General features: G+C 42.5%; 2 protein-coding genes and 1 long non-coding RNA gene across 3 annotated transcripts; 2 read left to right on the top strand and 1 right to left on the bottom strand.

The window, feature by feature from the left end:
• Window positions 1-1,371: 1,371 nt before the first annotated feature.
• On the top strand, window positions 1,372-5,392 carry LOC136430035 (uncharacterized). Its single transcript, XM_066420262.1, has one exon. It carries the CDS (start codon window positions 1,521-1,523, stop codon window positions 4,224-4,226), a length of 2,706 nt encoding a protein of 901 aa, XP_066276359.1. The 5' UTR covers window positions 1,372-1,520; the 3' UTR covers window positions 4,227-5,392.
• A 2,515-nt stretch (window positions 5,393-7,907) lies between these two features.
• LOC136430034 (pancreatic alpha-amylase 2a5-like) lies at window positions 7,908-18,282 on the top strand. The gene is made up of 9 exons (XM_066420261.1): window positions 7,908-8,502; window positions 10,820-10,971; window positions 11,381-11,576; window positions 13,315-13,616; window positions 14,072-14,267; window positions 14,728-14,910; window positions 15,914-16,038; window positions 16,490-16,662; window positions 16,936-18,282. The coding sequence occupies exons 1-9, from the start codon at window positions 8,332-8,334 to the stop codon at window positions 17,079-17,081; spliced, it is 1,644 nt and encodes a 547-aa protein (XP_066276358.1). The 5' UTR covers window positions 7,908-8,331; the 3' UTR covers window positions 17,082-18,282.
• A 245-nt stretch (window positions 18,283-18,527) lies between these two features.
• Window positions 18,528-20,672, bottom strand: LOC136429257 (uncharacterized). Its single transcript, XR_010754724.1, has 2 exons — window positions 20,128-20,672; window positions 18,528-18,771 (listed from the first exon to the last, which is right to left on the bottom strand). It is a non-coding gene; the product is annotated as an uncharacterized lncRNA (long non-coding RNA).
• Window positions 20,673-26,289: the final 5,617 nt, after the last annotated feature.

Raw genomic sequence — 26,289 nt, 5'->3', positions numbered from 1 at the left:
GCAAACATACACGGGCAGCACAAAAACAACAAGAGTTCCACGACCTCAAATCTCCATGAACAATTCTATTCATGCAAATGACTTACACATTTGCATACTATATGCTTGGTCATGAACACCTTTATCTACCTTACATGTTGCAATGTTGACAGTCCTATAATTTTGAAATTAGATGAATTATAGTATTTTGCATTGATTATGCAAATTAGGAATTTATTTGCATAATTGGTATCTGTTGATGCTCCGCTTTTCATTAACTACATATGTTACATGTATTTGAGTCTGATAATGGAAAACACTGCAAATATAGATAATCCTCATTAGCTATGCAAATTAAGGAACAATTAGCATAATTTGCACTTCATTATGCATATCTCTGTCTAAGCTACCTGCATACTAAGTATCATATTGACAGTCCTATAATTTTCCAATTAGATGAGACATGGTGTTTTGCATTAATTATGCAAATTTGGAATCTATTTGCATAATTGGTACCTGTTGATGATCCACTTTCCATAAACTACATATGTTACATGTATTTGAGTCTGATAATGGAAAACACTGTAAATAAAGATTTTCCTCATTAGATATGCAAATTAAGTCCCAATTAGCATAATTTGTACTTCATTGTGTATATCTCTATCTAAGCTACGTACATACTAAATATCATGGAAATCCGTTGTTCCTTTGTTCAGTTATTCTCCATAGAAGATTTTCACGAAAACGCCCTTGCAGTTCCAGAGAAAGCTGCTAGGGGGCCCAAACCTACACCACTTCTTTATTACATCACAGGCTATCTGCCACCCAAAAATCAAGACCACAGCACGTCCAAGTCAAAAGATACAAAAATTGAAGTTCTGCTGCAGTACCAAGGTCACATACCAGGGGGCCCAAAATCGACCCTGACCTTCGGCTTCACAACACCCACCCAGATACCAAATATCATCGTAATCCATCCAGGGGTTCTTGAGTTATGCTGACTACAGTAGTCCGGAAACACAAACACACACACACACAGACACACCAAAAACAATATCTCCATTTTTCATGGAGATAATAACTGACTTGCTCAGATAAGGTTTTTGACCGGGTCCTGAATCTACGTTTAAACTGAAAACGAAGAAATATGCAAACTTGCTCTTTTGCAAGCAATGTGACGCACTACTTTATACCCGAACTACTATTGGGGGCGGGGGTAGCCATTAATACTCTGTTCTGCGACCTTATCTGGGAAAACCCTGAACCGTTGAACAAAACCTAGTATTTCCGGGATCAGCTCACAGACGCAATTATCTGGGAAAACCCTGAACAACAGAACTTAGTATTTCCGGGTTCAGCTCACAGAGAATGCCTATGATCGTGAATATAAACATATCCCGTTACCAACACAATCCCAGTTCCGTCCCCGACTATTGTGTGCTGCATACTTCACCTAATCTAATGCCTCTGGAAAGGGGAACTCGGAAAGAGGAACACAACATCATGACGTGGAGTCAAGGTCATTTCTGCACGTAGAGAAGATGGCGGTGAGGACTGTGACATTTCCTGTTGTAGTTCTGTTGACCGGGCTGCTGTCCGGATTTCAGGCTTGTCAAAACATTTCAGAAAATATCGAGGTACCCGAGGATGTGTCAGTTGGTACCACAGTACTTTTGCTGCGAGATCTTGTTCATACAAAGGATTGTTTTGCAGAAGACGGAAATGGTACGTTTCTGTCAGTAAACATCACCACAGGGGACGATTTCGGGTTGTTTAAGGGTCTTGATGCGAACTTGGCGTTGACCGTTGCGGCTCCGCTGGACTACGAGTTGAACTCGCGGTACAACTTGACGGTGGAGCTGACAAATGCCGAAGAGCTACATGTAAAGGTTTGGTATGTGAACCTCGTCATTGCGGTCACGGACGTTCCGGGATACCCACCACTGTACGACAAACGGTGTGAAACACCAGTCCTACCCGCCGTAGGAAGTACTGAGGACTCTACTGTGATTAGTAGTGACGGATACATTACTGTATCTATTAATGGCGAACACGTCATAACAGGCACCGACGTTATCAAGTGGCATGGAGCGGACCCAAATGTTGTGGATAATTTCGTGGTCATGAGAGATGACTGCTCCCTCCGACTTCTGGTCGGTTCGTCCGAACTACTCGGACGTAAAGCTTTCCTGGTTCCTTGGCTTCAAGGGTTTGCAGCTGGCAGGATTGAAGTTTCATGTCACGACAAGAAGGGAAAGGATAAAGGTAAAGGTACGGTTTTGGATCTTTCCCTTGACCATAAGCTGCCCAAATGGGTAGCAAATGGCGGGTTCAACATGGACGAAAGTGTCCATTATGTCTTTGTGATAGAGATGAATGATATATGGTCCACATCGCCATATTGGATACGTTGTAGTGCTAAGGTTACTTCATTCGACGGCCCGCTATTTGGGGAGGCCACAGCTGAGTACAACATTACAGGCTGTCCTGAGGGCAGGTACGGGTTGTACTGTGACAAGGACTGTGTTTGTCAGAACGGGGCTCGTTGTCATGGCTTTAACGGTGCCTGTGAGTGTCGTCCGGGCTGGAGAGGGAGGGCCTGTGATATTCCGTGGCCCGAGGTCCTCATCATAGAGACACCTGGCGATTCTGTCATCAACTACATCGGTACCAATCTGACTCTGACCTGTCTGACTCCACACATTCACGTAGCGAATATGACGTGGTTGTACCAAGCAGGAAACGAATACACCGAAACAAAAACCATCGAAAGAGTGGTTCAGAACAATTCTATCAACTTTCAACCGATCTCTGACTCAACCAATGGGAAATATACCTGTGTGGTAGAGGCTGAAGACGGTAAACTTATCAGTGCCGCCTATGTATTAAACGCCACCGAATGTCCACCCAACTATTACGGGAAGGTTTGCAGCCAAGTGTGTGACTGTCAGTACGGAGGGACGTGTGACAGGTGGGAGGGTTGTCTGTGTCCTCCCGGTCGTCAGGGAGTCAGGTGTGAACACATCTGCACACCTGGCACTTTTGGGCTGAACTGCAGCATGAACTGTAACTGTCAGAACAACGCTTCATGTGACGCAGTAAATGGGAGCTGTATTTGTGCTGAAGGGCAGTCGGGCGTGTTTTGCCAGATCGTATCCATCCCTGTAAATAATCAAGTCGTTGTTGTGGTGGTTGCATCCGTCTTACCGACTGTTCTTGTAATCGCTTGTATCGTGACTGGAGTCCTCGTAAAACGAAGTCGCCGGCGTCCAACGAACACAGAGCAGACAGATGTTGGCTTAGAAGTTTTATCCATCTTGGGATCCCTTTCGTCTTGGGAAGTGGAGAAAAAGGACATTTGTTTCGAGCACATGGTCGGTGAGGGGGAGTTCGGGCATGTCGTACGGGGAAGACTGCGCGTGCCCGAAGGCTACGAAGTTTTGGTGGCCGCTAAAAGTATTCGACCCGACCGAATGACAGCGTCGGCTGTCCGCGACTTTCGCCGCGAAATGGACATCCTCGCCAGGATACACGAGAACAAAGACGGACACCCGAATGTGGTGAGGTTTCATGGAGTTGTGACCAAATCGGACCCACAGTACATCCTGGTAGAGTACGCGAGCAATGAGGACCTGCGACGGTACCTGTGGAGTGTAAGAGAACAGTGTAAGACTACAGGAAACACTAAACTGTTAGAACGGCTTTGTTTTGCAGCTAACGTGGCCAACGGGATGACAGAGCTGGCACGTCTGAAGATCGTTCACCGGGACATCGCAGCTCGTAATGTCGTCATCAGCGACAGAAAGGTGGCCAAAATCGCAGATTTCGGGCTGTCGCGAGACGTTTACATGTCGTCTGCGTACGAACGTACCAGCCAAGGCGGGGAGGAGGAACTGTTGCCGCTGAAGTGGATGGCCGTGGAGTCGTTACGGGACGGGGTGTACACGTGTGAGAGTGACGTGTGGTCGTACGGCGTGCTGCTGTGGGAGATCGCCAGCTTTGGGGAGGAGCCGCGCTATGCTGGTGGCCCCATGCACCCCGACGTCTGCACACTGTTGGAGCTGCTGAGGAAAGGGGTCCGCCTGCAGCAGCCAACGAACTGTTCGCAGCCGCTGTACCGCATCATCAGGTCCTGCTGGATAGTCGACCCGTCGAAGCGGCCGACCCCAGAAGAACTGTGTCAAAAGATAGAACATCTGGGGCCTCTGACGTATGATGCTCACCTGGTCAATCATGACCTTCGATGACGTACGGATTTCATAACAATAGAGTCACCTTATAAGGGTTGAACTTATGAACTACATCAAGGGTAAAGGAGCTCGGGTGTCCTAACATAATAAAATTACAATCTTAATTAAAGAAAAAAATTGGTTAATGCAAGGTTAAAAGTTGTAAGGATCAACATTTGTACGTTATGCTGATTTATGATTTCTTAGGCCCCCATTCCACTGGGACGGCGATCTCACGACGATCTCACGGCTACCTAAAGTTGTCCAGATCGCCGTGAGAGCGCCGAACTCCTGGAAAATGTGCTCAAGTGGAATGTCCACGGCGACCCTTGTGCGCTCTTAGCGCGACCAAAATGTCAAATGTCAGCAACGTTTTATGAGCGACCAAAGATTTCACAGATCATTCAACGAATTCCAGAGATAAAGAACGAATTTTTTTAATGTTTTGTGTGCTTTGTTGTCTTCTCAGTCAAACCTTTACCTCTTGCATCATATTTGAATGATAAAATCAAGGGGAAAACAGATTCAATTTGTGTCGCTGCACGGTCGCTCAGTGTGTGTCTTAAGTTATATATATGTTCAACTAGTTTTTTCTTTGTTGTCTGTCGACATGTCATGTACACTGTTAGCAATAAATATATTTTATCATTCTTCGTTATAAAAGAAACGTAAATCACAGAATTTTGAAACGCTTTTTGAACCACTTACATTAAGAATTGGAAGGAGTTTAATTTGAATGGAAGCAAGTACTTGTAGTTATTCGTCAATTTGTATTACCCACGAGCAAAAATATGATTTGACCACAAAATTCCTAGAAATTCAAGATACACCACTTCAAGAATGAAATTTCTTTGAACTACAGATAAGACCATTCGATCCTCGTAGAGTGCTCGCTGCGGTCCTTGAGCGCTCGCTGCGGCCCTTTGATCCCTCGCTGCGGCCCTTTGATCCCATCGCCATCCTTGGCGATCTCACGGCGATTGTTTTGGACCTGTCCAAAACCAACGCCGAGGTGACGGCGCGCTTGGCGCGCAGGGCTCTCTCACGGCGCTCTCGCCGCACTCTCATGGCGATCTGGCCAAATTGAGGTCGCCGTGGTATCGCCGTGAGATCGCCGTCCCAGTGGAATGGGGGTATTAAGCATTACCAACAGTATTTGTGCGTTCGTTTCTCAATAAAAAACATGTTGCAAAAACCGTCCTGATTATACTTTTCCAGAACTGAAGAAGTTTAGGCTTTACCTTCTTGTATAGAGCAAAATATGAATTATAGAGTATATTACATTTTGGCGAGTAAAAGTGTAATGTGGTCTTTAAGTATGGCAGCGTAAGAATGTTTATTTTTTTATAATCTTCGTTAGTGTATGGACGTAGCTGTTGATACAGCTCTACATTTTGGGTCCAAACATAGACATATATGGACATGACCATGACAAAGTCCAAAACATGTAAGAGATTTCAAAACCGAAAGTTCTTTTGCAGTACCATAGAAAGCTAAAAACTACTCACTTTGTCCGTCACCCACTTGCCAAATCCATCGTATCTTAAGCTATGTTGCACACACACACACACACACACACACACACACACACACACACACACACACACACACACACACACACACACACACACACACACACACACACACACACACACATGCACACACACATGCCAGGTTGTTTTTAGAAGACCGCAATCAGCTTGCACCATGTATCAATGACGGATAAGGTACAGTAAAACAGTAAAAGGGCGGGGCTTAACTCTATAATAAAGCCTAAGAAGTTGAATCGGCCAATTTTCATAATTATCTATTCCTACTGGCACACTCCTTATCTATCATATCATACAATAAATCCCTCTAGTAAAACTGGTGACCTGTGACATCCCCATACCAACAGAAATGTGTGTCCATCCGCCCTGCGGATTGATTTCAAAGATTTTCTCACAGCGCAAGGACCAGGCTCTAGGGGCAGCTACATTTCTTCAGAGGTATGTCTGTTATGTCTTAGATCACACTTTACGCTGGATTCGAATAGATAAGGGCTGTAATTCGCTCTTGTCTGTCCAGCATTATTTGATCTGAATCGGATGGGGAAAACGTACAGTAAACATGTACATGTACGTGTAACCTCCATTAATATTTATCAGCGCGGTTATATAAATCCGCCACTTTGAGACACAGTGTGTTGTGAGTGTAGTGACCTGTGACATCCCAAAACCAACAAAACGGTATGTTCATCCGCCCTGCGGATTGATTTCCAAGATTTTCTCACAGCACAAGGACCAGGCTCCAGGGGCAGCTACATTTCTCAAAGGGTATGTCAGTTTCGTCTTATATAATCACTCTTTTCTCCCTACACACTGAGTTCAAAGAGATTAGGACTATATTTCCTTCTTGTCTTTTCAGCATTATTTGATCTGTATCGTATGGGGAAAATTACAGTGATATTCATCAGCGGGGTAATATAAATCCGCCTCTTTGAGATACAGTGTGTTTTAGAGATCTGTTGTGCAACACAGCTGGCCCCAGGTATGCACAGATTATGTAGGAAAGCATTATACTTGGGCACATTTCATTGCAGTGCAGATATCTTTCGGGGCATCTTTTAGAGGTTGAGTATATATAGCCTCCACCAGGCCTTCCTATGGGGGGATTGGATACTATTAGTATTAGTAAAATTCGTCAACAAAATTCGTCAACAAAAAGGAATAATTGGCCAGTAGAATCAGTCCGTGGGAAGATTAATAACTCCCCTTCGGATATAGCTACGCATGTGAATGACGCCCTATGGTGGCCAAACTTCCCTGGCAAATATTCTCCCTTTATAGCCGGTGTAGTTAAGTTGGTAGAGACTAGCGTATGTATGTGACCAGGCGAATTGTGTCATTATAGTAGACGTTGAAACGACATATTTTGCAGCAAGCATTAACGGAACATGAACTGTCTTGGGGAGTGTTCGTCTACAGCAAACTTTCTTCCAAGTGTCTAAATTGATAAAAACAAATCTATTGTTGGACAAGTTTTTCAAGGTAATGTTCCATCACTTTAGGCTGCAAATCATGACCTAACAAAGGTTCAGGCTCTGCTAGTGGTATTCCAGCACTACAAAAATTAGGACGTGGGAATCAAAAATTCAGTAATTTGATCTGTCTACGTACATGTATCGTGTATGTTGGCTGCTTAGTGCTTATACAACACGGACTTAAGGCTAGACCAGGAAGGACTCAGTTTGTGTAGGCCCAAAACTGCAAGCTATGAAATGAAAATACATCAATTTGCACAGTGATGCTGATGATAAAAGGCACATGGCGCAAAATCTGTCAGTAGCTGGCACGAAAACAAAAACTGTAGAACATTTTCACATGCCTTCAACTGGCCACCCCTTATCTTTAAGTTGCCTGGATAAGAAAAAAAAACAGGAACATTCATAACAGTGCGCACAAAGTAAACAAAAAATAAATGTTTTGGTTAGTATATAATAAAGGTTTAAGTTGATAAGTTGTGCCTAGGAGCATGACACCAATATGGTGCCAAAATTCAACATTATTTATTTTTCTGATAACATCCAACCCTGATATAGTATTATCAAAATCAAATAAAATCTTGAAATATCGTGCAGAACTCGGTATTCAATCTCCATCCGCAAGCTCAGTTCGTGTGGCTGATCTTTTCTGCTAGCATCTGCGAAGTCTAGGTCATCAGAAGGTGTAAAACTTTATGTTCATTGAATAGTACTATAGATTAATATGAACTATGAATAGTTGAATATGATCAGTAACAATAGAGGGGGCCAATTCATCATCATGACATAATCATCGGTCGGCTGCGCAGCAGCCGATCACACGTCCTCTCCACGCTCGACGATCAGTAGCCATTGCAGTGATGGCCTCAGGGCTCAGGTCGCCTTAAGCATCCCCCAGCAAGTAAGGGGGGGGGGGCAATTAGCAACTGACAGTGAGGAATTATGTGACACGAGCTAGCAATAAGAAAGAGCCTAAAATGACTGGTATGTATCATATGTCCAAGTAAACAACAAAACCAACTTGTTTCATTAAATCGACGAGCGAACTAAAGAAACAACTGCGTGTTTGCTTGGTCCGCTGTAACCTTATACCTTCCAGAAATGTCTATCGTAATCCTGCTGCTGGCGGGGCTGAGCAGCGCTCTGGCCCAACATGCCCCGAACACGGCTGACAACAGACAGGCCATCGTGCACCTGTTCGAGTGGAGGTGGGCTGACATCGCAGCGGAGTGTGAGAGGTTCTTGGGACCCAACGGCTTCGGTGGGGTACAGGTATGTGTGCCTGCTCACTCACAGTCTATCTCAAGGCCCCCTCTCATTGGGCTGCGGTACTGTGGCGGTAACGTGCGGTAGCTTGGAAATGGCTACCGCCGCAGTGCCGTGCACAGACCTCAGCGTACCGTCCTAGTGACGTCTCAGTGCCGTACCAGTGCCGGTCCACACCGCCGGCGTGCCGGTTGAAATGGCGATTTTTTTCAAAATTTGAAAAAAAAACGCAAGTGGCAAAGTGCCACGCGCTCGCCGGGAGCTTGCCGGGAGGTCACCGCGCGCGCTATTGTGTAAAAGTGATACGTCAGTTTCAAGGTTATACGTATATTCTATGACATGTTACCTTTGTTGCATCAACTAGTGGCATACGTGAAAATCCTTTTATCACTTGAAATCAATTTTTGATGCATTTTTCTATTATAATTTTGCATTGTAGTTTGATCCATTGACAGCACTGCGATTTCTGATTAATTGAAAGTACTACCATCAAACTGCAATCGGTCATTTCCCTAGCTATTGAACTGTTTAAGAGTTTGGTTAAACCTAATTTACTGCATTGTAGTGAGGTTGAGGATTGTAGCTGTAGATGTTCTGATCTTATCATTGGGATCTTGCTTAATCCCACTGAAAATTAGATCTCTGCATTGTACATTTATTCCAGTACGGAAGTTGATAGACTAGTCGCCCAGGAAAGGAATCAGACCACTCGTCTACATGCACTCGCCCTGCGCTTGTGCCATTCAAGAAATACAGTGATAGTACTGAACTTGATATACCAGCCAGGCACTGTATCGCAAAATTTACTCAATGTTTCGCCGTAAGGGGTGAATGAGAAGAATTCCTATTGATCGTTGATAGTCAAACATAGTTGATTAGATACTCTCGCTAAGATTAAATAATTTACCTAATAACAGGATTATCAAAAAAAAAAAACATACAACACTTCATCATTCGAAGAAGAAAATGACTAGGCTACTCACGTTCAGGACATGTTATGTAGACATGTTTGGCTTAGCCCCGCAGTTAACGTTAATACCAACCGTTTTGGATATACATTTAAAGAAAGTGTGAAACTCACGTTTCTCCCTGGCTGGAGGGAAATATTAGTAAACTCCACACATATCATAAAATCAAAAATCACTTTGGTAGGGAAAATACATCACATCAAATCATAATAAACCAATAAGCATAATTACACTGAGAATCAGCGCACGTTGTCGAGAAGTTGAAAAGAATCGACACCACAACACACCAGGCACTCACAGATTGTGTCCCACATGTAATGAAAATATTGAAGATAAATTTCAATTTGTAATGGCCATGGCCTGTCCCACTTATGGCAAAGAGACAGATGTGCTGTTACAAAGTATTACTACTAAGACAAACTTCACCCTATCTGGTACACAGAACGATATGTCCCATGTATAGTTGTCATGTCCAACTCCTATACCACCTACATAGGTCAATTTCATTATACTTAATCCTAAAAGCGAGGGGAAAAATAATCCATACATGGCTTTATTGTAATTCATACACTGTTATCGATAATGTTTTGTACTTATAATCCAAGGATAGGTTAGCCTTGCAGTATTGTTGATTTAGTGCCATATATTGTACCATATACGATTGTCGAACAATAAAGTTCATTCAATAACTTGCTCATCTGGGCTTCAAACGCAAATGCGCCGCACGTCAGTGAGAGTGCAAATGAAAATTGGTGAAAGAAACGCGACGTCGCCGTAAAAATCTGCCGCGGCAGTGCCGCCGCAGTGCCGTAGCCCAGTGAGAGGGGGCCTTCACTCACTCAACCACCCACTCACCCAATAACTCACACGCACACTCACTCACTCACTTACTAGCTTACTATCTATCACTATTTTGATTATTACTAACTCACTCACTCACTCTTATTTGCTAACTTGCTCGCTTCCTCATTCTCTCCAGTTCGTTCACTCATCCTCACTCACTGAATCCTTTGCTCACTCAATTACTCGATCACTCGTTTGATTAATCACTCGATCAGTGGATCGGCGGAAACATTGTCCCAGTGGGCTAGCATAAACAAACACGACTTTCCTCTAACCTACATAGCAGGTCACTCGATCGGTCGGGCATTTTTGCTTATTGTGTGGTCTTTTCTGGTTGAATATCAGTTTAGATAGTAACTGGTTTCAGACATTCAACCACTCGGTAGCTTGCAGCCTGGATCAGAAACAGGGTATAATCAGGACTCATCTACAATCAGAAATTTATACAGCACATAACGTGCCAAATGACCCAGCCAGATATGCTTCCAAATATTGAGGGTACTTTTTGTCAGGTGTCGCCACCGAACGAGAACCGTGTGGTTACCAGTCCCAACCGGCCCTGGTGGGAGCGCTACCAACCCGTCAGCTATCACCTCAACACCCGCAGTGGCAACGATGAAGAGTTCAGGGACATGGTTCATCGCTGTAACCAACAGGGAGTCAGGTAATAAATTCACTAGTAAAAACTACAGGTGCCTAACCATTTAGATAATACGCACACATTTTCCCCTAATACTTTTATGTTCATTAAACTCTAAAGTGATCATAAGCTATCTCACAGTCTCAAGTGCGTAGTTGTTCAAACCTTCTGTGTAATGCACACACAAAGACATGTGGGAATCGTTAATAGACGAAGGGATCCAAATCTGATTATCACCTCCGCTAAACGCTAGTTGGGCACTGGAGATCTCAACCTTTGACCCATACCACAGTGCATCACGACTGAACATGCGCACTGAGAAATGAGAGATGGCTGATCACAGCTGGCATTGCTCTGCTAACAGTAAACCTGTTCGTATGTATAGTATACCATTATGCCATTGTAAACCATCTCTATTTATATCTTCCCATAGAATCTACGTGGATGCCGTCATCAACCACATGTGCGCCCATGGTCACTCAGGAAACGGTACGGACGGGAGCTACTTCAATGGCGTCAGCCTGGATTTCCCCGGTGTACCCTTTGGACCAAATGACTTCAACGACTGCAGCCCATGCCTCTGGGGTGGCAGTGGCTGCAACATTTACAGATATAACGACGTTAATGAAGTGAGACATCTTAGTTTTGAACTAGAAAGGCAACATTTGCACGAGCAAATACAACATTTTTCGCCCATTTTCCTCCCTATGCGAAAAGCGACTGTTCTAAAACCAAAATGGAGCATTTCAAAATAACGTTTAACCCTCATACACCCGATTGGGGTCATTTTTGACCCCAAGTGGACGGACATTGGGGTCAAAAACATGTGAGTTGCGTGAATTTTGACGTGCTATTTGGACATGTTTCATCAGAAAAAAATCCTTCTGTGACTTTGTCAGTAGACATCTTTTCTAACCTCTCATAATTTTCTAGGTAGATGGGCACAATTCTGTTGACATTGTATAGGAAAGTCTGTGTTGAGTCCGCTGGGGTCATTTTTGACCCCAGCAAAAATAATGTGCTGTTTTTGAGACCTGCCCTCTGTAACTCCTGAACTACTTATTGTATGAACACCAAATTTTCAGAGGATGATGCACATGTGAATTAGTATTACCATAACAAATTTCATGTCATAATGACGTAATATGACGTCATTATGACGCAATTTTCTGGGATTCTATCCGCCATCTTGGATTTTGACGGATGACGTCATCAAATCAGCATAAATATCAATGTTGAATCACAAAAGTTACATTGAATCACATAAGATGATAACAATGTAAGAAAATACATTTGGCGTACCAACAAAGCCTCTTAACGTCATTGTTTGAACTGAAATTAGCAGATATTGTAAAATATGCCTGTCAAAACCCGTTGCCATGGCAACACGAAAAACGATGAACTTACTTTATCAATTTGAAATTTTTGTTAAGGACATTTTATGAAAAGCCACCAAGTTTTGTGGCTCTCGCGTAAGCCATTCATTAGTTATGCAACATGAAATTTGGCGTGGGCCTCAAAAATCCCCTCCCGGTCTAAATAGGAATAGTTCAAGACGTGGTCCTTCTGATCTTTTTGCATAAATTAGGATAATGTTTGTAGATCTATGTCTACAATGTTCGTATTTGGTAAAGGTTGGTAAAAAATTGAATTGAAACCAGTTAGAAATGGATCTCTCCCAATTTGAAACCCTATGTATGGATGGGCTCTTCCATGGCATACTAGACCATTAAAAACACCTCCACAAAAATGGAACTTTTTAATAATCAACCACGTCCAAAATTGAATTTCTAGGAGATGCCACCGCATACAAGAATGGACTCTTTCAACGGCGTATCGACCAACAAGTATCATGCAAATTTCAGAATGTAAAAAAAGAATCTTGCTGAAGATGAAGAATTTCCGCAATCCGAGAGCCCAGACAATTTTGCATTACGCAGCGACCACCTCAGGTTTTGCAAACGTTTCACCGATTTCTGCTGGGCCAGGGGGCAGTAAAGTTGTGTCTGTCTGCACCTGGTAGAACGTCCGGTGGTATGCACTCTCTCTACATGCATATTCAATTTCAGCTTATTTGTCCCAGGTACAACCGGCCGGATGAATGGATTGTAACATTTGACAGGAGGAGGAGGAGGAGGAGGAGAAAGAAACATGACCAAAGACAGTATATTTTGACTATACTTATAGTATGGGCAAAATATAATTACAACATTCATGCGAATGGGGCACGGCATCAGTCATTTTGTCTTAGGCTAAGGTATATAGTAGAGTGGGTCCTCTTTGCCCTCTTGATGTTGCAAATATGCTCGTTAAACATAATAGCTTGTTAAAGGGATTTTTCGCCTTGGCTTTAATTCCTCCTCACAGTTACGTAACTGCCGCCTGGCCGGACTGCTTGACTTGAAGCTCAGTAGCGACTACGTTCGTGGGAAGATCACAGACTACCTGAACTACCTCATCTCCATCGGAGTTGCGGGCTTCCGTGTCGATGCCGCCAAACACATGTGGCCGAGAGACATGGCCGCCATCTTTGACCGGCTCACTGACCTCAACACCGCCTACTTCCCGTCAGGCTCCAGGCCCTTCATCTTCATGGAGGTCATTGACCTGGGTGGAGAGGGATTTTCTTCATCAGAGTACACCCATCTAGGAAGGGTCACAGAGTTCAAGTAATATTTCGTCTTTGCATATCAGCATTTTTAGCTTTAACGTGGCCATGAGACAAAACAAGTAGTCTAACCGTATGATGATGGGATACAGACGAAGCCAAGTGGCCATGACAAGATTTCTTATCATATTTCAATGCACTTTCAAGGGGAACTTAAATATTATGTTTTTCTGACATTCGTTGATACAATTACGAAGTAATAATTGGCATTAGATCTACAGAACTACAGTTGAAAAAAAAAAAACATTCCACGAAGAAATCTAGCAACTTGTCAACTAGACAAATGTAATTGTGTTGTGCGCGAATAAGTAAAAGGAATAAGTAAGAGGATAAATGGTGACTATGTCTGTTTATTGGTTAGAATACTAGTTTCATTTCGGTGATCAACCTAAAATCCGTGATATTAGTTACTTAGTAGTAACGTGTAAACACTGTAATGGGTGTGTGATGATACAGGTACGGCATGCAGCTCGGATATGTCTTCAGAAAGGAGAACGACCAGAAGCTGGAAAATCTGGCGAACTTCGTGGAAAGCTGGGGCCTGCAGTTGGACAACAACTCGCTGGTGTTCGTGGACAACCATGACAACCAGAGGGGCCACGGGGCAGGCGGACAGTCAATCATCACCTTCAGAGACAGTAGGCTGTATAAAGTGGGATAAAATGATTATTACTTTGTGTATATTTAATAGCATCCTCTGGCAACATTATACAACAAAAACTCTGCGAACTCGTACACACTTGTTTTAAGAAGAGGGAAGAGACATGTAAACAATAGGTTTAATGATAGCATAGCATTATGTGTTTGATTATTGTGTAGTTGATAGATATAGTATAGCATGGATTTAGTTGTTTTGTTTATGGGATTGTGTAAGAACGCTTCATGTAACGATTCTCTACACTGGATACGTTTCATGTAAAATTGAAACTACTGCACTGCATTTATCCCATGTGGGCATGAACGTGCAATTAAAGATCATTGTCATTGTCATTTTGTGTTGAAATTTTATTCAGAAGCAATAATGAAAAATGTAACAGAGTCTTCACTGTGAACCACTTGTTGAGCAATGATGTCGAGGGCATTAAACAAATAGCTTTAATTTTCCACCTCAGATGGCCAATGCATTCATGCTGGCGTACCCGTACGGTTTCGTCAGAATAATGAGTAGCTACTACTGGGACCAGCAGTGGTGGAACTTCAAGGACAGGAACGACTGGATCGGGCCACCAGCCGACGCTAACGGGAACACCATGGCGGTTTCCATCAACAATATGGGCACCTGCGTCAACGGATGGGTCAGTGGTTCATACCTATTGGAAACAAGAGTTCGGAGACCTCAAATCTCCATGAAATATATATTCTGCAAATAAGGCCCACATTTGCATAATCTATATTCAACTATGTTCACTGTAACATAACTTCCAAATGCCACAAGTATGACATTCCAGTTATCTACCAATATGGAATCATTTTCTCATTAATTATGCAAATCTGCATTCGAATAACTTTTATCTATCAATGTCCCTTTGTTTCTCAGTTACATATGTTGCATCTTAACTGTCTTGCCATTAAATAGATTGGGTTTATAGAATTTCCTCATTAATTATGCAAATTAGATTATGATTCGCATTATTGCCATTTTATTATATCAAGTAACACTTAAGCTATCCACATATCAAAAACAAGTATACAGGTTTGGTTGTATATCTCTCTGTGGTATGACCACCAGCTGTTGGGCCCCTGGGGAATATATGACCCAGTTTCGCTACTAACAGGTGTGAGCTGCCACAGCATGCCTAGAATGCAAATATAGATAATCCCCATTACTTATGCAGATTCAATCCCAATTTGCATGATTTGCACTTCATTGTGTACAGCTTTGTCTAAGCTACCTGCATATTAAATAACATGAAAATATGTTGCTCCTTTCTTCAGTTATTCTCCTTGGGAGATTTTGACAAAAACGCCAATGCAGTTCCAGTGACACATACCAGGGGGCCCAAACTTGACCTTGACCTTTCTCCTCCCAACACATACCCACATACCAAATATCATTACAATCCATCTAGACGTTCTTCAGTTATGCTGACTTTAAGCATCCGGACGCACAAAAATACACACACGCAAACACACACGCAAACACGCTTAAAACAATACCTCCATGAAAAAATCTCAATTTTTCATGGAGATTATTAAACCTTGTACATCAAATGCCTCTTGGCAACATGGATGTTAATAACTTGTGGTTACCACAATCTACCAACACTAACATATACAAACATCTTCTGGTACCGGTAGATGTGTGAGCACCGCTGGCCTCAGATTCGCAACATGGTGACGTTCCGTACCGTGGCCGCTGGGCACGGCATGGGCAACTGGTGGGACAACGGCAACAACCAGATTGCTTTCTCCAGAGGGGACAGGTAATGTTCAATGCCAGAATCAAAAATTCACACACGTCAGAGTCCGTAGAGAATACTGAATCTGCTTCACAAATCATCATGCTCTTTGACATTATTCAACGTCGGAGTTGTAGACATTTATGAGCTTGCCTTATTTAGTGTGAATCAAGAATTGCCTATTCCATTGACCCTATGACCTGGACTGTCATGTCTGATTAACAACACGTTCTACCACCTCTGAACTCTACTTCCTGCCACTCCGACAAGTTTGACCTTTGCGCTCATCTTCTCACCCACTGCCTTGTCACTCTACTGAAATTGTATTATAAGTATGGACACGCATCAAGACTAAAATATAAAGACACAGACCGAAAACAATACCTCCGTTTTCACAGAAGGGAAGAGACAGACGTGCCAAAAAACATGTTTTCTCTTGTGCGCTGAATCTTGTTTGATACTTTGGTCTCCACAGAGCCTTCATCGCCATCAACAACGAAGATAGGTCGGCACTGGACACGACCCTGCAGACAGGTCTCCCCTCTGGCGACTACTGTGACGTCATATCCGGTGATCTTTCAAACGGAGGCTGCACGGGGAAGACCATCACTGTGCGTGAGGACGGCAGGGCTCATATACACATTAAAGGTAATTACACGTCTGCGTAATCTATGGGCCATTTTACGGATCCTTCCGCAAGCTAGGAAAAAGAAAACTCTTGGTACCATACTACTAGGCGTCAATCATGGATGTTGTCATGGTAATGTGTAACGGTTTGCCCCTGCGTTACCCATAACTCCATATAGTAATCCGTAAAAAATGTCTGTATTATTCTATTGTCATTGTTGGGGTGGACTGAGATTTGAAATACAAAAACATGGCATGTCTTATATCAAATCTTGTTCTTTAATTTTCTTTAAGTTGATGACGAGGATCCAATGATCGCCATCCACGCAGGCTCCAGAGCAGGCAATGCTAGTGTTAACGGAACCGCATCCTTTCAGGGTTTCAACATTGTCACTCTTACCCTGATCTCCTTTTGTGTTCTGATTAGTAACATTATGTGATTACCCCTATCTGCTGAATTCATGATTACTAAACAAGGCAACAGATAAACAAACAAACAAACAAACAAACAAGAAAATGGACAAGAAAAATCATGGTAATTACTGTTGAAAGAACAGCCGTAGGTTTTGTGGCGCCTGAAATTCTACACGCGTACAAGTTTGTTCATTTGTTCGTTTATTTATTTATTTAGCACATATCAAATTAAATCAAATTAAAAACAATACAAGTAATAAAATCATAATATAAATGTGCAAGGGTGGCCGAAAGCTTGCAAGCTTGAATGTTGGCTTTCTTGACTAAAAACTATGAAGAAAAACAAGAAAAGCAAGAAAATGTAAAACAAGCTATGACTAACGTTATTTAACTTCCAAATGTTATAGTTGTTTTCCTTATCAAGAAAGTTTAAGAAACATGATTATTGTTTTTCTTGGGGTTATGACTGAATACAAATAAGAAAGACTAGAAATTGTGAAACAAGCTATGACTATGATAAAAGATTCTTACATTTTATCAATATCTTCCTTATGAAGAAATATTTATTGTTCTAATCGGTGGTTATGTTGTGAACAGTGCAAACGACAGCGGCCAATTGAAGTTAGACATGGGAAATGCTAATGTAGCCCTAAGCAATTTTGTGCGTTTTAGTTATAAGAAGTATTCTAACGTTATAGATTTAACCTTATTGTTAGTATAGTAGTTCAATAACTGTTAAGGACCGCAATACTGATGAAATAAGAGTTCGATGACCTCAAACCTACTTGTTTAGAACTAAAGTACTTAAGTTTAATTTCGTTTTATCTTATCTCATTGATTATGGAAATAAAGCTGTAGTTAGCATAGTCTATTTCAATTAATGGTCCCCTCTACTCAAATTACATGTATTGTATGTGTTTAAGTGCTATCCTTTGGCAAAATGCATTTTCAACATTTTATTATCAATTATCCAAATACCTTGTACTTCTTTATAACCTATGCATCGTGATGTTACCTTTAACTAATTGGCGTATGTCACTTATATGAAATTCCCATCATTTACTAAGAAATCATTTTGGCATAGATAATGATGATTAGACCCTTTTAGTATAGTTGGTATCTCTTAATGTTCCGCCTGCCCTAAACTACATATGTTACATATATCGAATGGAAAACACTGAAAATATAGAAATGCCTCATGAATTAAATCCTAATATGCATAAGTTGCATTTATTTGTGTATAACTCTGTCGTTTCTAGCTACACGGGGCCGTTTCGATCAATAGGTGTCAGAATACAACCTGCAAGTTACCAGTGATATTTGTTTTAAGTTCAATCATTCAAATAATGGTTAAAACTCTAGTCAGCAGAGTAAAAGTGACAAGGACCTTAAACAAAGCATATATGGTAAGTATAGTTGAAGTAAGGTAAAGCAAAACGAACACAAAATGCGACAAAAACGGGCAAATCAGCTTCTTATCAAATTAACCTTTATTTCACAATGCGACAAGAGGTGTTTTGATAGCCCGAATTCCACTGTGGCTAGCTTTGCTGAAAGTTGACGCACACAACGTGTGACGGGCGGTTGGCCAGGATGTCCAGCATGTTTTCGAAGTCGCTCACTTGATTCAGATTGAAGATGTGTTGGTATCATGGGGCAGTCACCAGGTTTTTAGGTGGTCAAAATCAGAGACGTGGCTGTGGGCTGATCCATAACCTGTGAAATATACAAGTCAGGTTATAATCTATTACACACTCAAACGTGAGTGCCGAGTGAGGAACGTGGTTATCCTCCTATGTAAGCAATCGGCGTAGCTAACGTTATGTTAGATTACACAGAAAGACACGACTGGATGACCTACAGTACTTACCTTTTGCAGCGTACAGTCGGATTAGGACCCCAATCCACTTTTGCGAACTACACTGACTTTGTGTAACCGTTGACTTCATAATTGGAATATCATGCAAGGTGTACAAGTATGACTAATAAGGCAACGAAGCACACAATGTAGAAATATTCGGTTTTTTTCTATGAAATTCGTTGAGCGTTCTGTCAAATTTTACATCGCAGTGCGATCGCTGCGAGGTCGCCGCCCTAGTGGAATAGGGGTAGCCGTAGGTACCTCTCAGCAACGACTACATAAGGAGGGGTAACGTCGTATTTGGTGCAACAGTTGCATTTGAAATTGATGAAATTTTTATTTTTATTTCAACTGTTACGACCACTGAGGTCATGGGTCATGAGTGAGTGAGTGAGTTACGCCCATGCAGATCAATTGAACAATTTTTTCGACGCTGACATTTTCTTATTTTTTTTCTGAAACACGTTTTCAAAATTATTGTTAAGTACACTATACACCTTGTCAGTAAAAGTATGGTTGCAGAGAGGCAGGTTGAACTACTTTTTGCAAATCCATCCAACAAAGACGTATACGCAGGTTAGCTCTCAGGAAGGACCTCTAGCGAATTTCTTCAGTAACGCATGCTGTATATCCCGCACCCACCTGCTGTTGCAGGCAACAGGTGTCAAATTTCACTTTCCTCTAATTCCGTCCCCATAGAAAGACCAAAGTGCCGGTCCCCTCTGTGCCTGGAATTCTAATAGGATGTAATTGTGCAGATAATCCGAACAATAACACGGCATTACGGCATTAAGACTGATCCACCGCAGCCTTGCATGGTCCCATCATCGCTCACCCAGACAGCTTCCCCCACAGAACACCGTCTAAGCCGCCCAACAACCTGCTAATCTCAGCCCCTGTCCCGAGCTCACGTCTGCTACCGACTTTACCGCCACGGACAAGCTTTTAACGCTGGGGTGGTATGCCGTCTCTCCTTTGACTACCTTCTCTCAAGCTCACAATCTTGTGCCCTTCCAAACGCTGTTTTGAGAGCAGATTTCTTTGCTAGAAGCGGTAAATGTTGGGAGAGGCTAGGTTGACTGAGGGTTCTTCGTTGTAAAAAGGGATTTTTAAATCCGCAGCTTTGTGTGAGCCTATGGAGGGGATCTGAGAAGTGCCTTGTTGTGCTTTATTGGCCTTAGAATTGCTCTTAAGTGGATGATGTTGTTTACCTTAGACACCATGAATCCGATGATGTGTGCCGCCTCAGTTCTTGCTGTACAGAGCTCAAAGCCGCGAGACAAACAACTGAGAGACTGTGGGGAAGTCACTTCGTGACCAGGGCCACATTTCTCCCCCTCGACCACGGAACGTGGGTCGGCTAAGTAATACCGTGTTAGTCTTGTCGAGACACATCCCGGAGTTCTGGCCGGATGTATTAGCATCAGGTCGGGCGGTTGAGTGCCAAAAAATCACATTTCTTTTGTAGGGAAGTCTTGAGTATGAGTTTCTTCTGCCCTGCAAACAGTCCCCTCTTTTGTACACCACCCCAATAATACCACGTCATGATATATATGCATCCGCAACTGTGGCATTGTGTTGAACATAATAACCGAGAACTCCACGGTGAACTTGACAGACTTTGTATGCCTCACGTAGGTTTGCCGATGACTTTTATTGCGGCGGTGAAGGCGGTACTTTTCACAACTGCCCCCGAGGTTACTACTAGACAGTGCGCCGTTTCATGATTTGACACTCTTTGATGTCATGACGTTTAACGAAGGTACGCGTACGCCTTCAGATTTGACGTGTACATGGGAGCAAACGTGATGATCAGCACAGCCGAACTCACAACACCTCGCAAGATACAGCGAAAATGCTAAGTAAAACACGCGTTCAGCACGGTTTGTATGAATAACATGGGAATAGAACCCATGACCTGACAGACACATGACACAATTTATGCAGGTACCATGCATGATTACAACAGCCGCAACGACATCTCTCCTGAAATATTCAAGTTCCTTTCCTTCCTCTGCCCTAATGAAAATTACGCAGAGACAAGCGCAAAAGGGGGAACAGTTTGATCCGCTCACGAATAAAGTGTCATGAAGTGTCATCGACAGAAAACGCGAGACTAGCGCTACCATGCTAGCCTCCCAAATTCCTTGACTATACTGGAATAATGCCAAAAGACAGTTAGTCAATGACACGCAATTGGTTAACATTATGTCATATGGTGTAATCTTATAAATTATTACCTGGATGCCTAACCTTCATCGACGTATATTGGATTAATGTTCAAGTACGTATACTGGTCATAGCGCCGAAAGCAGAAACATCCGGTTAGATTCAATCTCTGGGGCAGTTTGTCAAGAATAAAGAAGTGAAACAATTGTTTGATGACAAATTCTTGTCATAGATATCGCTAATATGTCCAGTGTAATTAAGGCTTGAAATAGCTAATGCCTACTTGATAGGCAGTTTATTTCATCCTCATTAGATATGCTGACTAATCTATGACCGATATACCAACTGTTGTACTCTATTGTGAAGAAGAAACAAATAGAAAAGTAAAGATATGTGAACACTGTACAGGCGTTATCTTAGGGCAGAAACCTTTAAAAAATTACAGCCTAGTCGCGGTGTATTAGAACGCCAAGGCACATTGTGTGTTCCGCGTCAGAGAAATGTGACATCATGGGCTCCAATTCTACTTCACTTTCGCGACATCGCCTGGATCAAGAACGATTAAGCCGCGGCCAATTTCCAACCTTAATCAGATAACCTTAATCCCACTTAAGATTTCTCAATGTGCCATGCTCCACAACACAACGCCGCCCCGTTCTGCTCGTGTTCAAAACTTTGTGCAAGCTTCATGCTTTTTTTCTCCCTCTAGGGCTTGGCCAGGGTTGCGCCTTTGTCAGCTTTAACCCCCATCCCTCCCACTGACACCCTCCATTCTAGCCGTATTTGAGCTCCATTGATGTCCAATTATCCGCGTGTTAAGGAGCTTAGCGTCTCGCTAATATTGACGAGAGGAGTTAAACAAACAGTCATCAAGTTATGCGTTAACACCCCGTGGTTGTTTGCGGGAGGATTACGCCGCCGTGCCGTTACTACCGTACAGTCGGGACATCACACACACACACACCACGCAGACCGGGATTTTGTCAAACTTTGACAAATGGGAAACTAACTACGTTTCCATCAGCATTTACTCTACTTTTCTCCGTCCCTTCTGGCCTTATACGGCTTTATAGCCCCTTTGTACAAGTAACATTTAATCAACGACGCACCTTTTTCTTGATAATGAATGCAACTTGGGAAGGCCGTTACAAAATTGCGCGCACCTTTGTATGATATTTCAGATATGTTCATTCTTGAAGGCACGTGCCCTTAGCCCCTCCCCTTAAAGAAAACAACGTTTTAAGAGCATCTTGTCAGTTTTTCGATGTCCAGTATGATGATATGACAAATAAGTAATCGTATACGCGTTTTCACTACGAACAAAGTCACAAGGAGAAAATTAAACTACAGTTAGTTTTAGGCCAAGTTCGCGCCTCATTTAGAATGCAGCACCCCGAATCGTACTTTGTATTTATTGAAGGATTTTCGCCACGTCCTAGTCACAAAACTAACCAACCGCACCTTTTTAAAGTGCTCCGCATACAGGAGAAAAATGCGCTTTTGAACGATTCCGGTTTTGAGGTTTATCATAACTGACTACAGAAATAAATCAAGGACTTTCCCCGTATTCAAGAGCAATGGGTCTGAGACAGTCCGTCGCTTGTGGTCCTTTCTTAGTCGCCGACCGTATAGCAACTCCCCCTGGCCGAGCTAAACGGGGATTAGGAAAACGATAAAGAGGAAACCGACCGTTTAATTAAATTTAACGTTGCTATCGTCTATTTCTTCTTGTTTGTCTTCGTGACTTTTTGTAAAACGGGTGTTATTTGTGTTTATTTCCATGGCTTTAGAAATATGCTGTAACGCCTATTTCATCACTGTCTCGGGTGGGAAAAGTACACAATAATTTACAACATCGGCATGGCGGTAAAATATACTACGTTTCAAACTACACGGTAAGAGTTACTCAAGGATCTGGATAGAATACGGATCGTGTTCTAGTGTCACTGCCGGAAGGTAGTGGATGGTAGAAACGTTTGACCGTTTCCAAAATCTATCCAGTTGCTTGGGTAACTGTTAACTTACACACTCAAGCCAAAAAAGCCAATGGGAATGACCCCTGTAGATATATGTAACTAGGGAGCACACCCTAGCCACCAAAAAAGCCAGTGGATATAGCTCCTGTAACAATGTGTAACTGTGTATATTTGTGGAGTTGTAAATGTGTTGTGTAAATTGCTTTTATGTTATGTACTCATGTATGTTTGAATACAAATGTGGGAAAAACTGTTACCTTACCTATCGTATTATATGGATGTCTAACCTTCATCGACGTACGTTTTGAACCATTTGCCGACAATCTCAAAAGGCGAGATCTATGAAGACATTTAGATTGAGACTGAAATCGCACCAGAAAGAACAGTTCAAGACAAGCGTACCTTATCGCCTCCCGTTTAATTCAGACACATCGAAATCCCGATGCGATCGCAATTTCTGATTTGAAACTTTTCTCTTACCCTAAAATTGGAGTTTTATTCCCTCTCGGGGTACCGAGACAAGTCAAATGTTCTTAAAGTTCATGGATCCGGATGTAAAAAAAAGGTGATCAGAGTTTGAAAATTCATAAATTGTCGTAGAAGTAATTTTCCTGCAAACATGTCGGGGTATATTTGTAGTCTCTATCAGACTAACCACGCCAGGAGGATATCTGCTAGGGGGTTGGTCACCACAGGGTAAAATTTGCAGGGGGAATTATTAATATTACAGTGGACTGAATCTACTGGCCAAATATTCCTTTTTGTGACGATTTCTACGATCCATACCCCGTAGGATGGCCTGGTGGAGGCTAGTACATCGCACCAATCTCTCTAACGGTCAACAAAAAGAGGGAACTTACGCAGGTTATTCCTACTTTACTGCAAATGAAACGGACCATACAAAAGCCCTACTTCCTCCAGCTGACGCCCTCTTTATTAAAAATCATTGCGGACAAATATTGTCCTACCGTGTGCCGGTCCTGACGACCATTCAGACCATGTTTCGGTCGGTCCATTCGCCACAGCTGTTGGTGGCAGTACAACAGAAACACGCTCACAAAGCCGAAAGATCCCGACTAGCACCCAATAATTTGGATTATGACACAGCTGGCGTCGCAATTAGAGGCCGGCATTGACACTAAAAACCTTGCAGAAGAAAAGGTTTACATCTAAAGAGGTTATGATCGAAGGCTTTTGTGATGGTTACTTCTTTGTACTCGGTTGGTACCTTCTGGTCGGTCCGAGCTGTGTCTTTTTTGTGTGAAACGAATCTATTTGTCTGATAACACCAGAGGTAAGGGCGCCATCTTGCCATGCAATGTTCTGACTCATCATCGATTAAGTACCAAATGTTCCAGACATACCTCATTGATGACCATGAATATGATTATCATATGTCTAGAAAAATACAATAACGCTTTGTACGTCTTGATCAACACTTCTTATTCGTAATAGATTGTTTTGTAAGTCTAATGTACAAACTTAAGAATTATGTTAATCTTTAGCATGGTGTCTCTGTGCTATAGCCTCCTGTGCAGGCTTCCTCTAACGGCGGCATATATATTGGGAGGGGGGGGGGGGGGAGTTGTGTAGCCGAGGGGCGCGCCGTTATCTACAGTACAGTACTCTCTCTCTCCCTCTCTCTCACTCTATTTCCAACTCCCCCATCTTTCTTCTAAGTCAGCAAAATCATGCTTCACGATTGAAGCTTCACAATCGGAATGAACAAAAGAGGACTCAAGCTATATTTGCCAATTTATCTTGATATCTAATGAAAAAAGCGTTGCCTAAGGTTTAGTGAATGAATGAGGTTTATTATTACCGACTTACCTGTATGACAGATCCTGGCATTGCTGTACCACACACTACGTCTATAGCATACCACAGTAATCATTGAGCATATAACGACAAACATTTCTTCAATACATGTATTTGCAAACTTTCAACTACACAATATTCAACGCTATACATAGGGACAGTCATTCTCAACATTGTCGCTTACATTACAAGATTGTGGCAGCTTACATACAAGAGGAGCGACATTCTCATAACGGTTTATTACTAGGCTTAGTCGATTAAACAATAATAACGGTCCTATTGACACCGTTTGGACACGCTACGTGCTGACGGTTCCACAGGTGTGAGGTGTTTCAAACAGACGACAAAACTACAAAGTTCTCTCTATTTGCGTCGACAGTGAACGTATATTTACAAGGACCTCGTTAGAAGAAGCCTTTCACCGTGTCTTGTCTCACCTCCGTTGACACTTCTTTACGAACTGTACACTCTGTCTTCAATCACACACCACTTCTTATAACATAACATCGCTTTATAGAGACTCTAATTAAAAGTGCCCCCGACGTCGGACAATTGCAACCCTGCCTTGAATGATAGCAAGATACGAATTCAATAGCCTCCATCAAATAAGGAGGTACAAGGCATACAATTGACGCTTATTGAAGACTACATAAACAGCGGGGGATATGTTTGCCGTGTGAGTTGGGCTACGTGCTTCGGCCGCAATATGGCGACATGCGCTGAAAAGAAAGAATCAATACAAGCCCTACGGCCCGTCACTTTATTTGCGGGACGGTGGATTTGGTTCCACGAGAAAATAAACGTAAGTCCTGTTCTTTCACACCTCGATAAAAGACTTTGATGCGTTACAAGTGTGATAATAAACTCGATATTTCAATCGCTTGCATAGAGTTGATAGAGTCATAATTGCTGTCATTTGCACTGCCCTTTCAGGATCTGTATGGACAAAGGCGGTTCATGAGAAACGTAAACTCAACCGTTTGAAAACAGCGGAGGAACAAAAGTGTTCCCAACTTCGGGTGTCGATCAGAATTGTTTAATTGGAGAGAGATGAGAGTAATATTTGTACTCAGAACCTGCCTTTTGTCCACGCACGTATTTCTCCCTTTGTAAGACAATAAAGAAAAACGACGTTATGCTATCAGGATCGGTACGTGCCTTCTCCGGTCCTCGGTTGCGCAGATAGTTGGACAATTAACACATACTTTGTAAGTTAATCCTCTACAAATAGTCATAGGCACCCTTCTGGACTTAAACCTTTTTCACCTTTGCCACTGCTCGACCTTTATGTGTTAACTATTGGGCTTTGAACGTCAGAAGAACCAGCAATGTGAGTCTAACTTAGTAGCTTCTACCGGCAGACAGAGAGAGAGAGATGGCGGATGCAAAACGTCAGTCGACAAGCGTACA

Source organism: Branchiostoma lanceolatum, chromosome 3, assembly GCF_035083965.1.
Source record: "Branchiostoma lanceolatum isolate klBraLanc5 chromosome 3, klBraLanc5.hap2, whole genome shotgun sequence".
Lineage (NCBI taxonomy): Eukaryota > Metazoa > Chordata > Leptocardii > Amphioxiformes > Branchiostomatidae > Branchiostoma > Branchiostoma lanceolatum.
This window is presented reverse-complemented; position numbering and strand designations above follow the sequence as displayed.

Excerpts from the sequence above, each read along its gene's own strand:
- LOC136430035 (XM_066420262.1), top strand. The coding sequence starts at position 1,521 with ATGGCGGTGAGGACTGTGACATTTCCTGTTGTAGTTCTGTTGACCGGG.
- LOC136430034 (XM_066420261.1), top strand. The coding sequence starts at position 8,332 with ATGTCTATCGTAATCCTGCTGCTGGCGGGGCTGAGCAGCGCTCTGGCC. Across the intron at positions 10,972-11,380 it reads TGTAACCAACAGGGAGTCAG|AATCTACGTGGATGCCGTCA; the intron begins GTAATAAATTCA and ends ATCTTCCCATAG. Across the intron at positions 14,268-14,727 it reads GAGACAGTAGGCTGTATAAA|ATGGCCAATGCATTCATGCT; the intron begins GTGGGATAAAAT and ends TTTCCACCTCAG.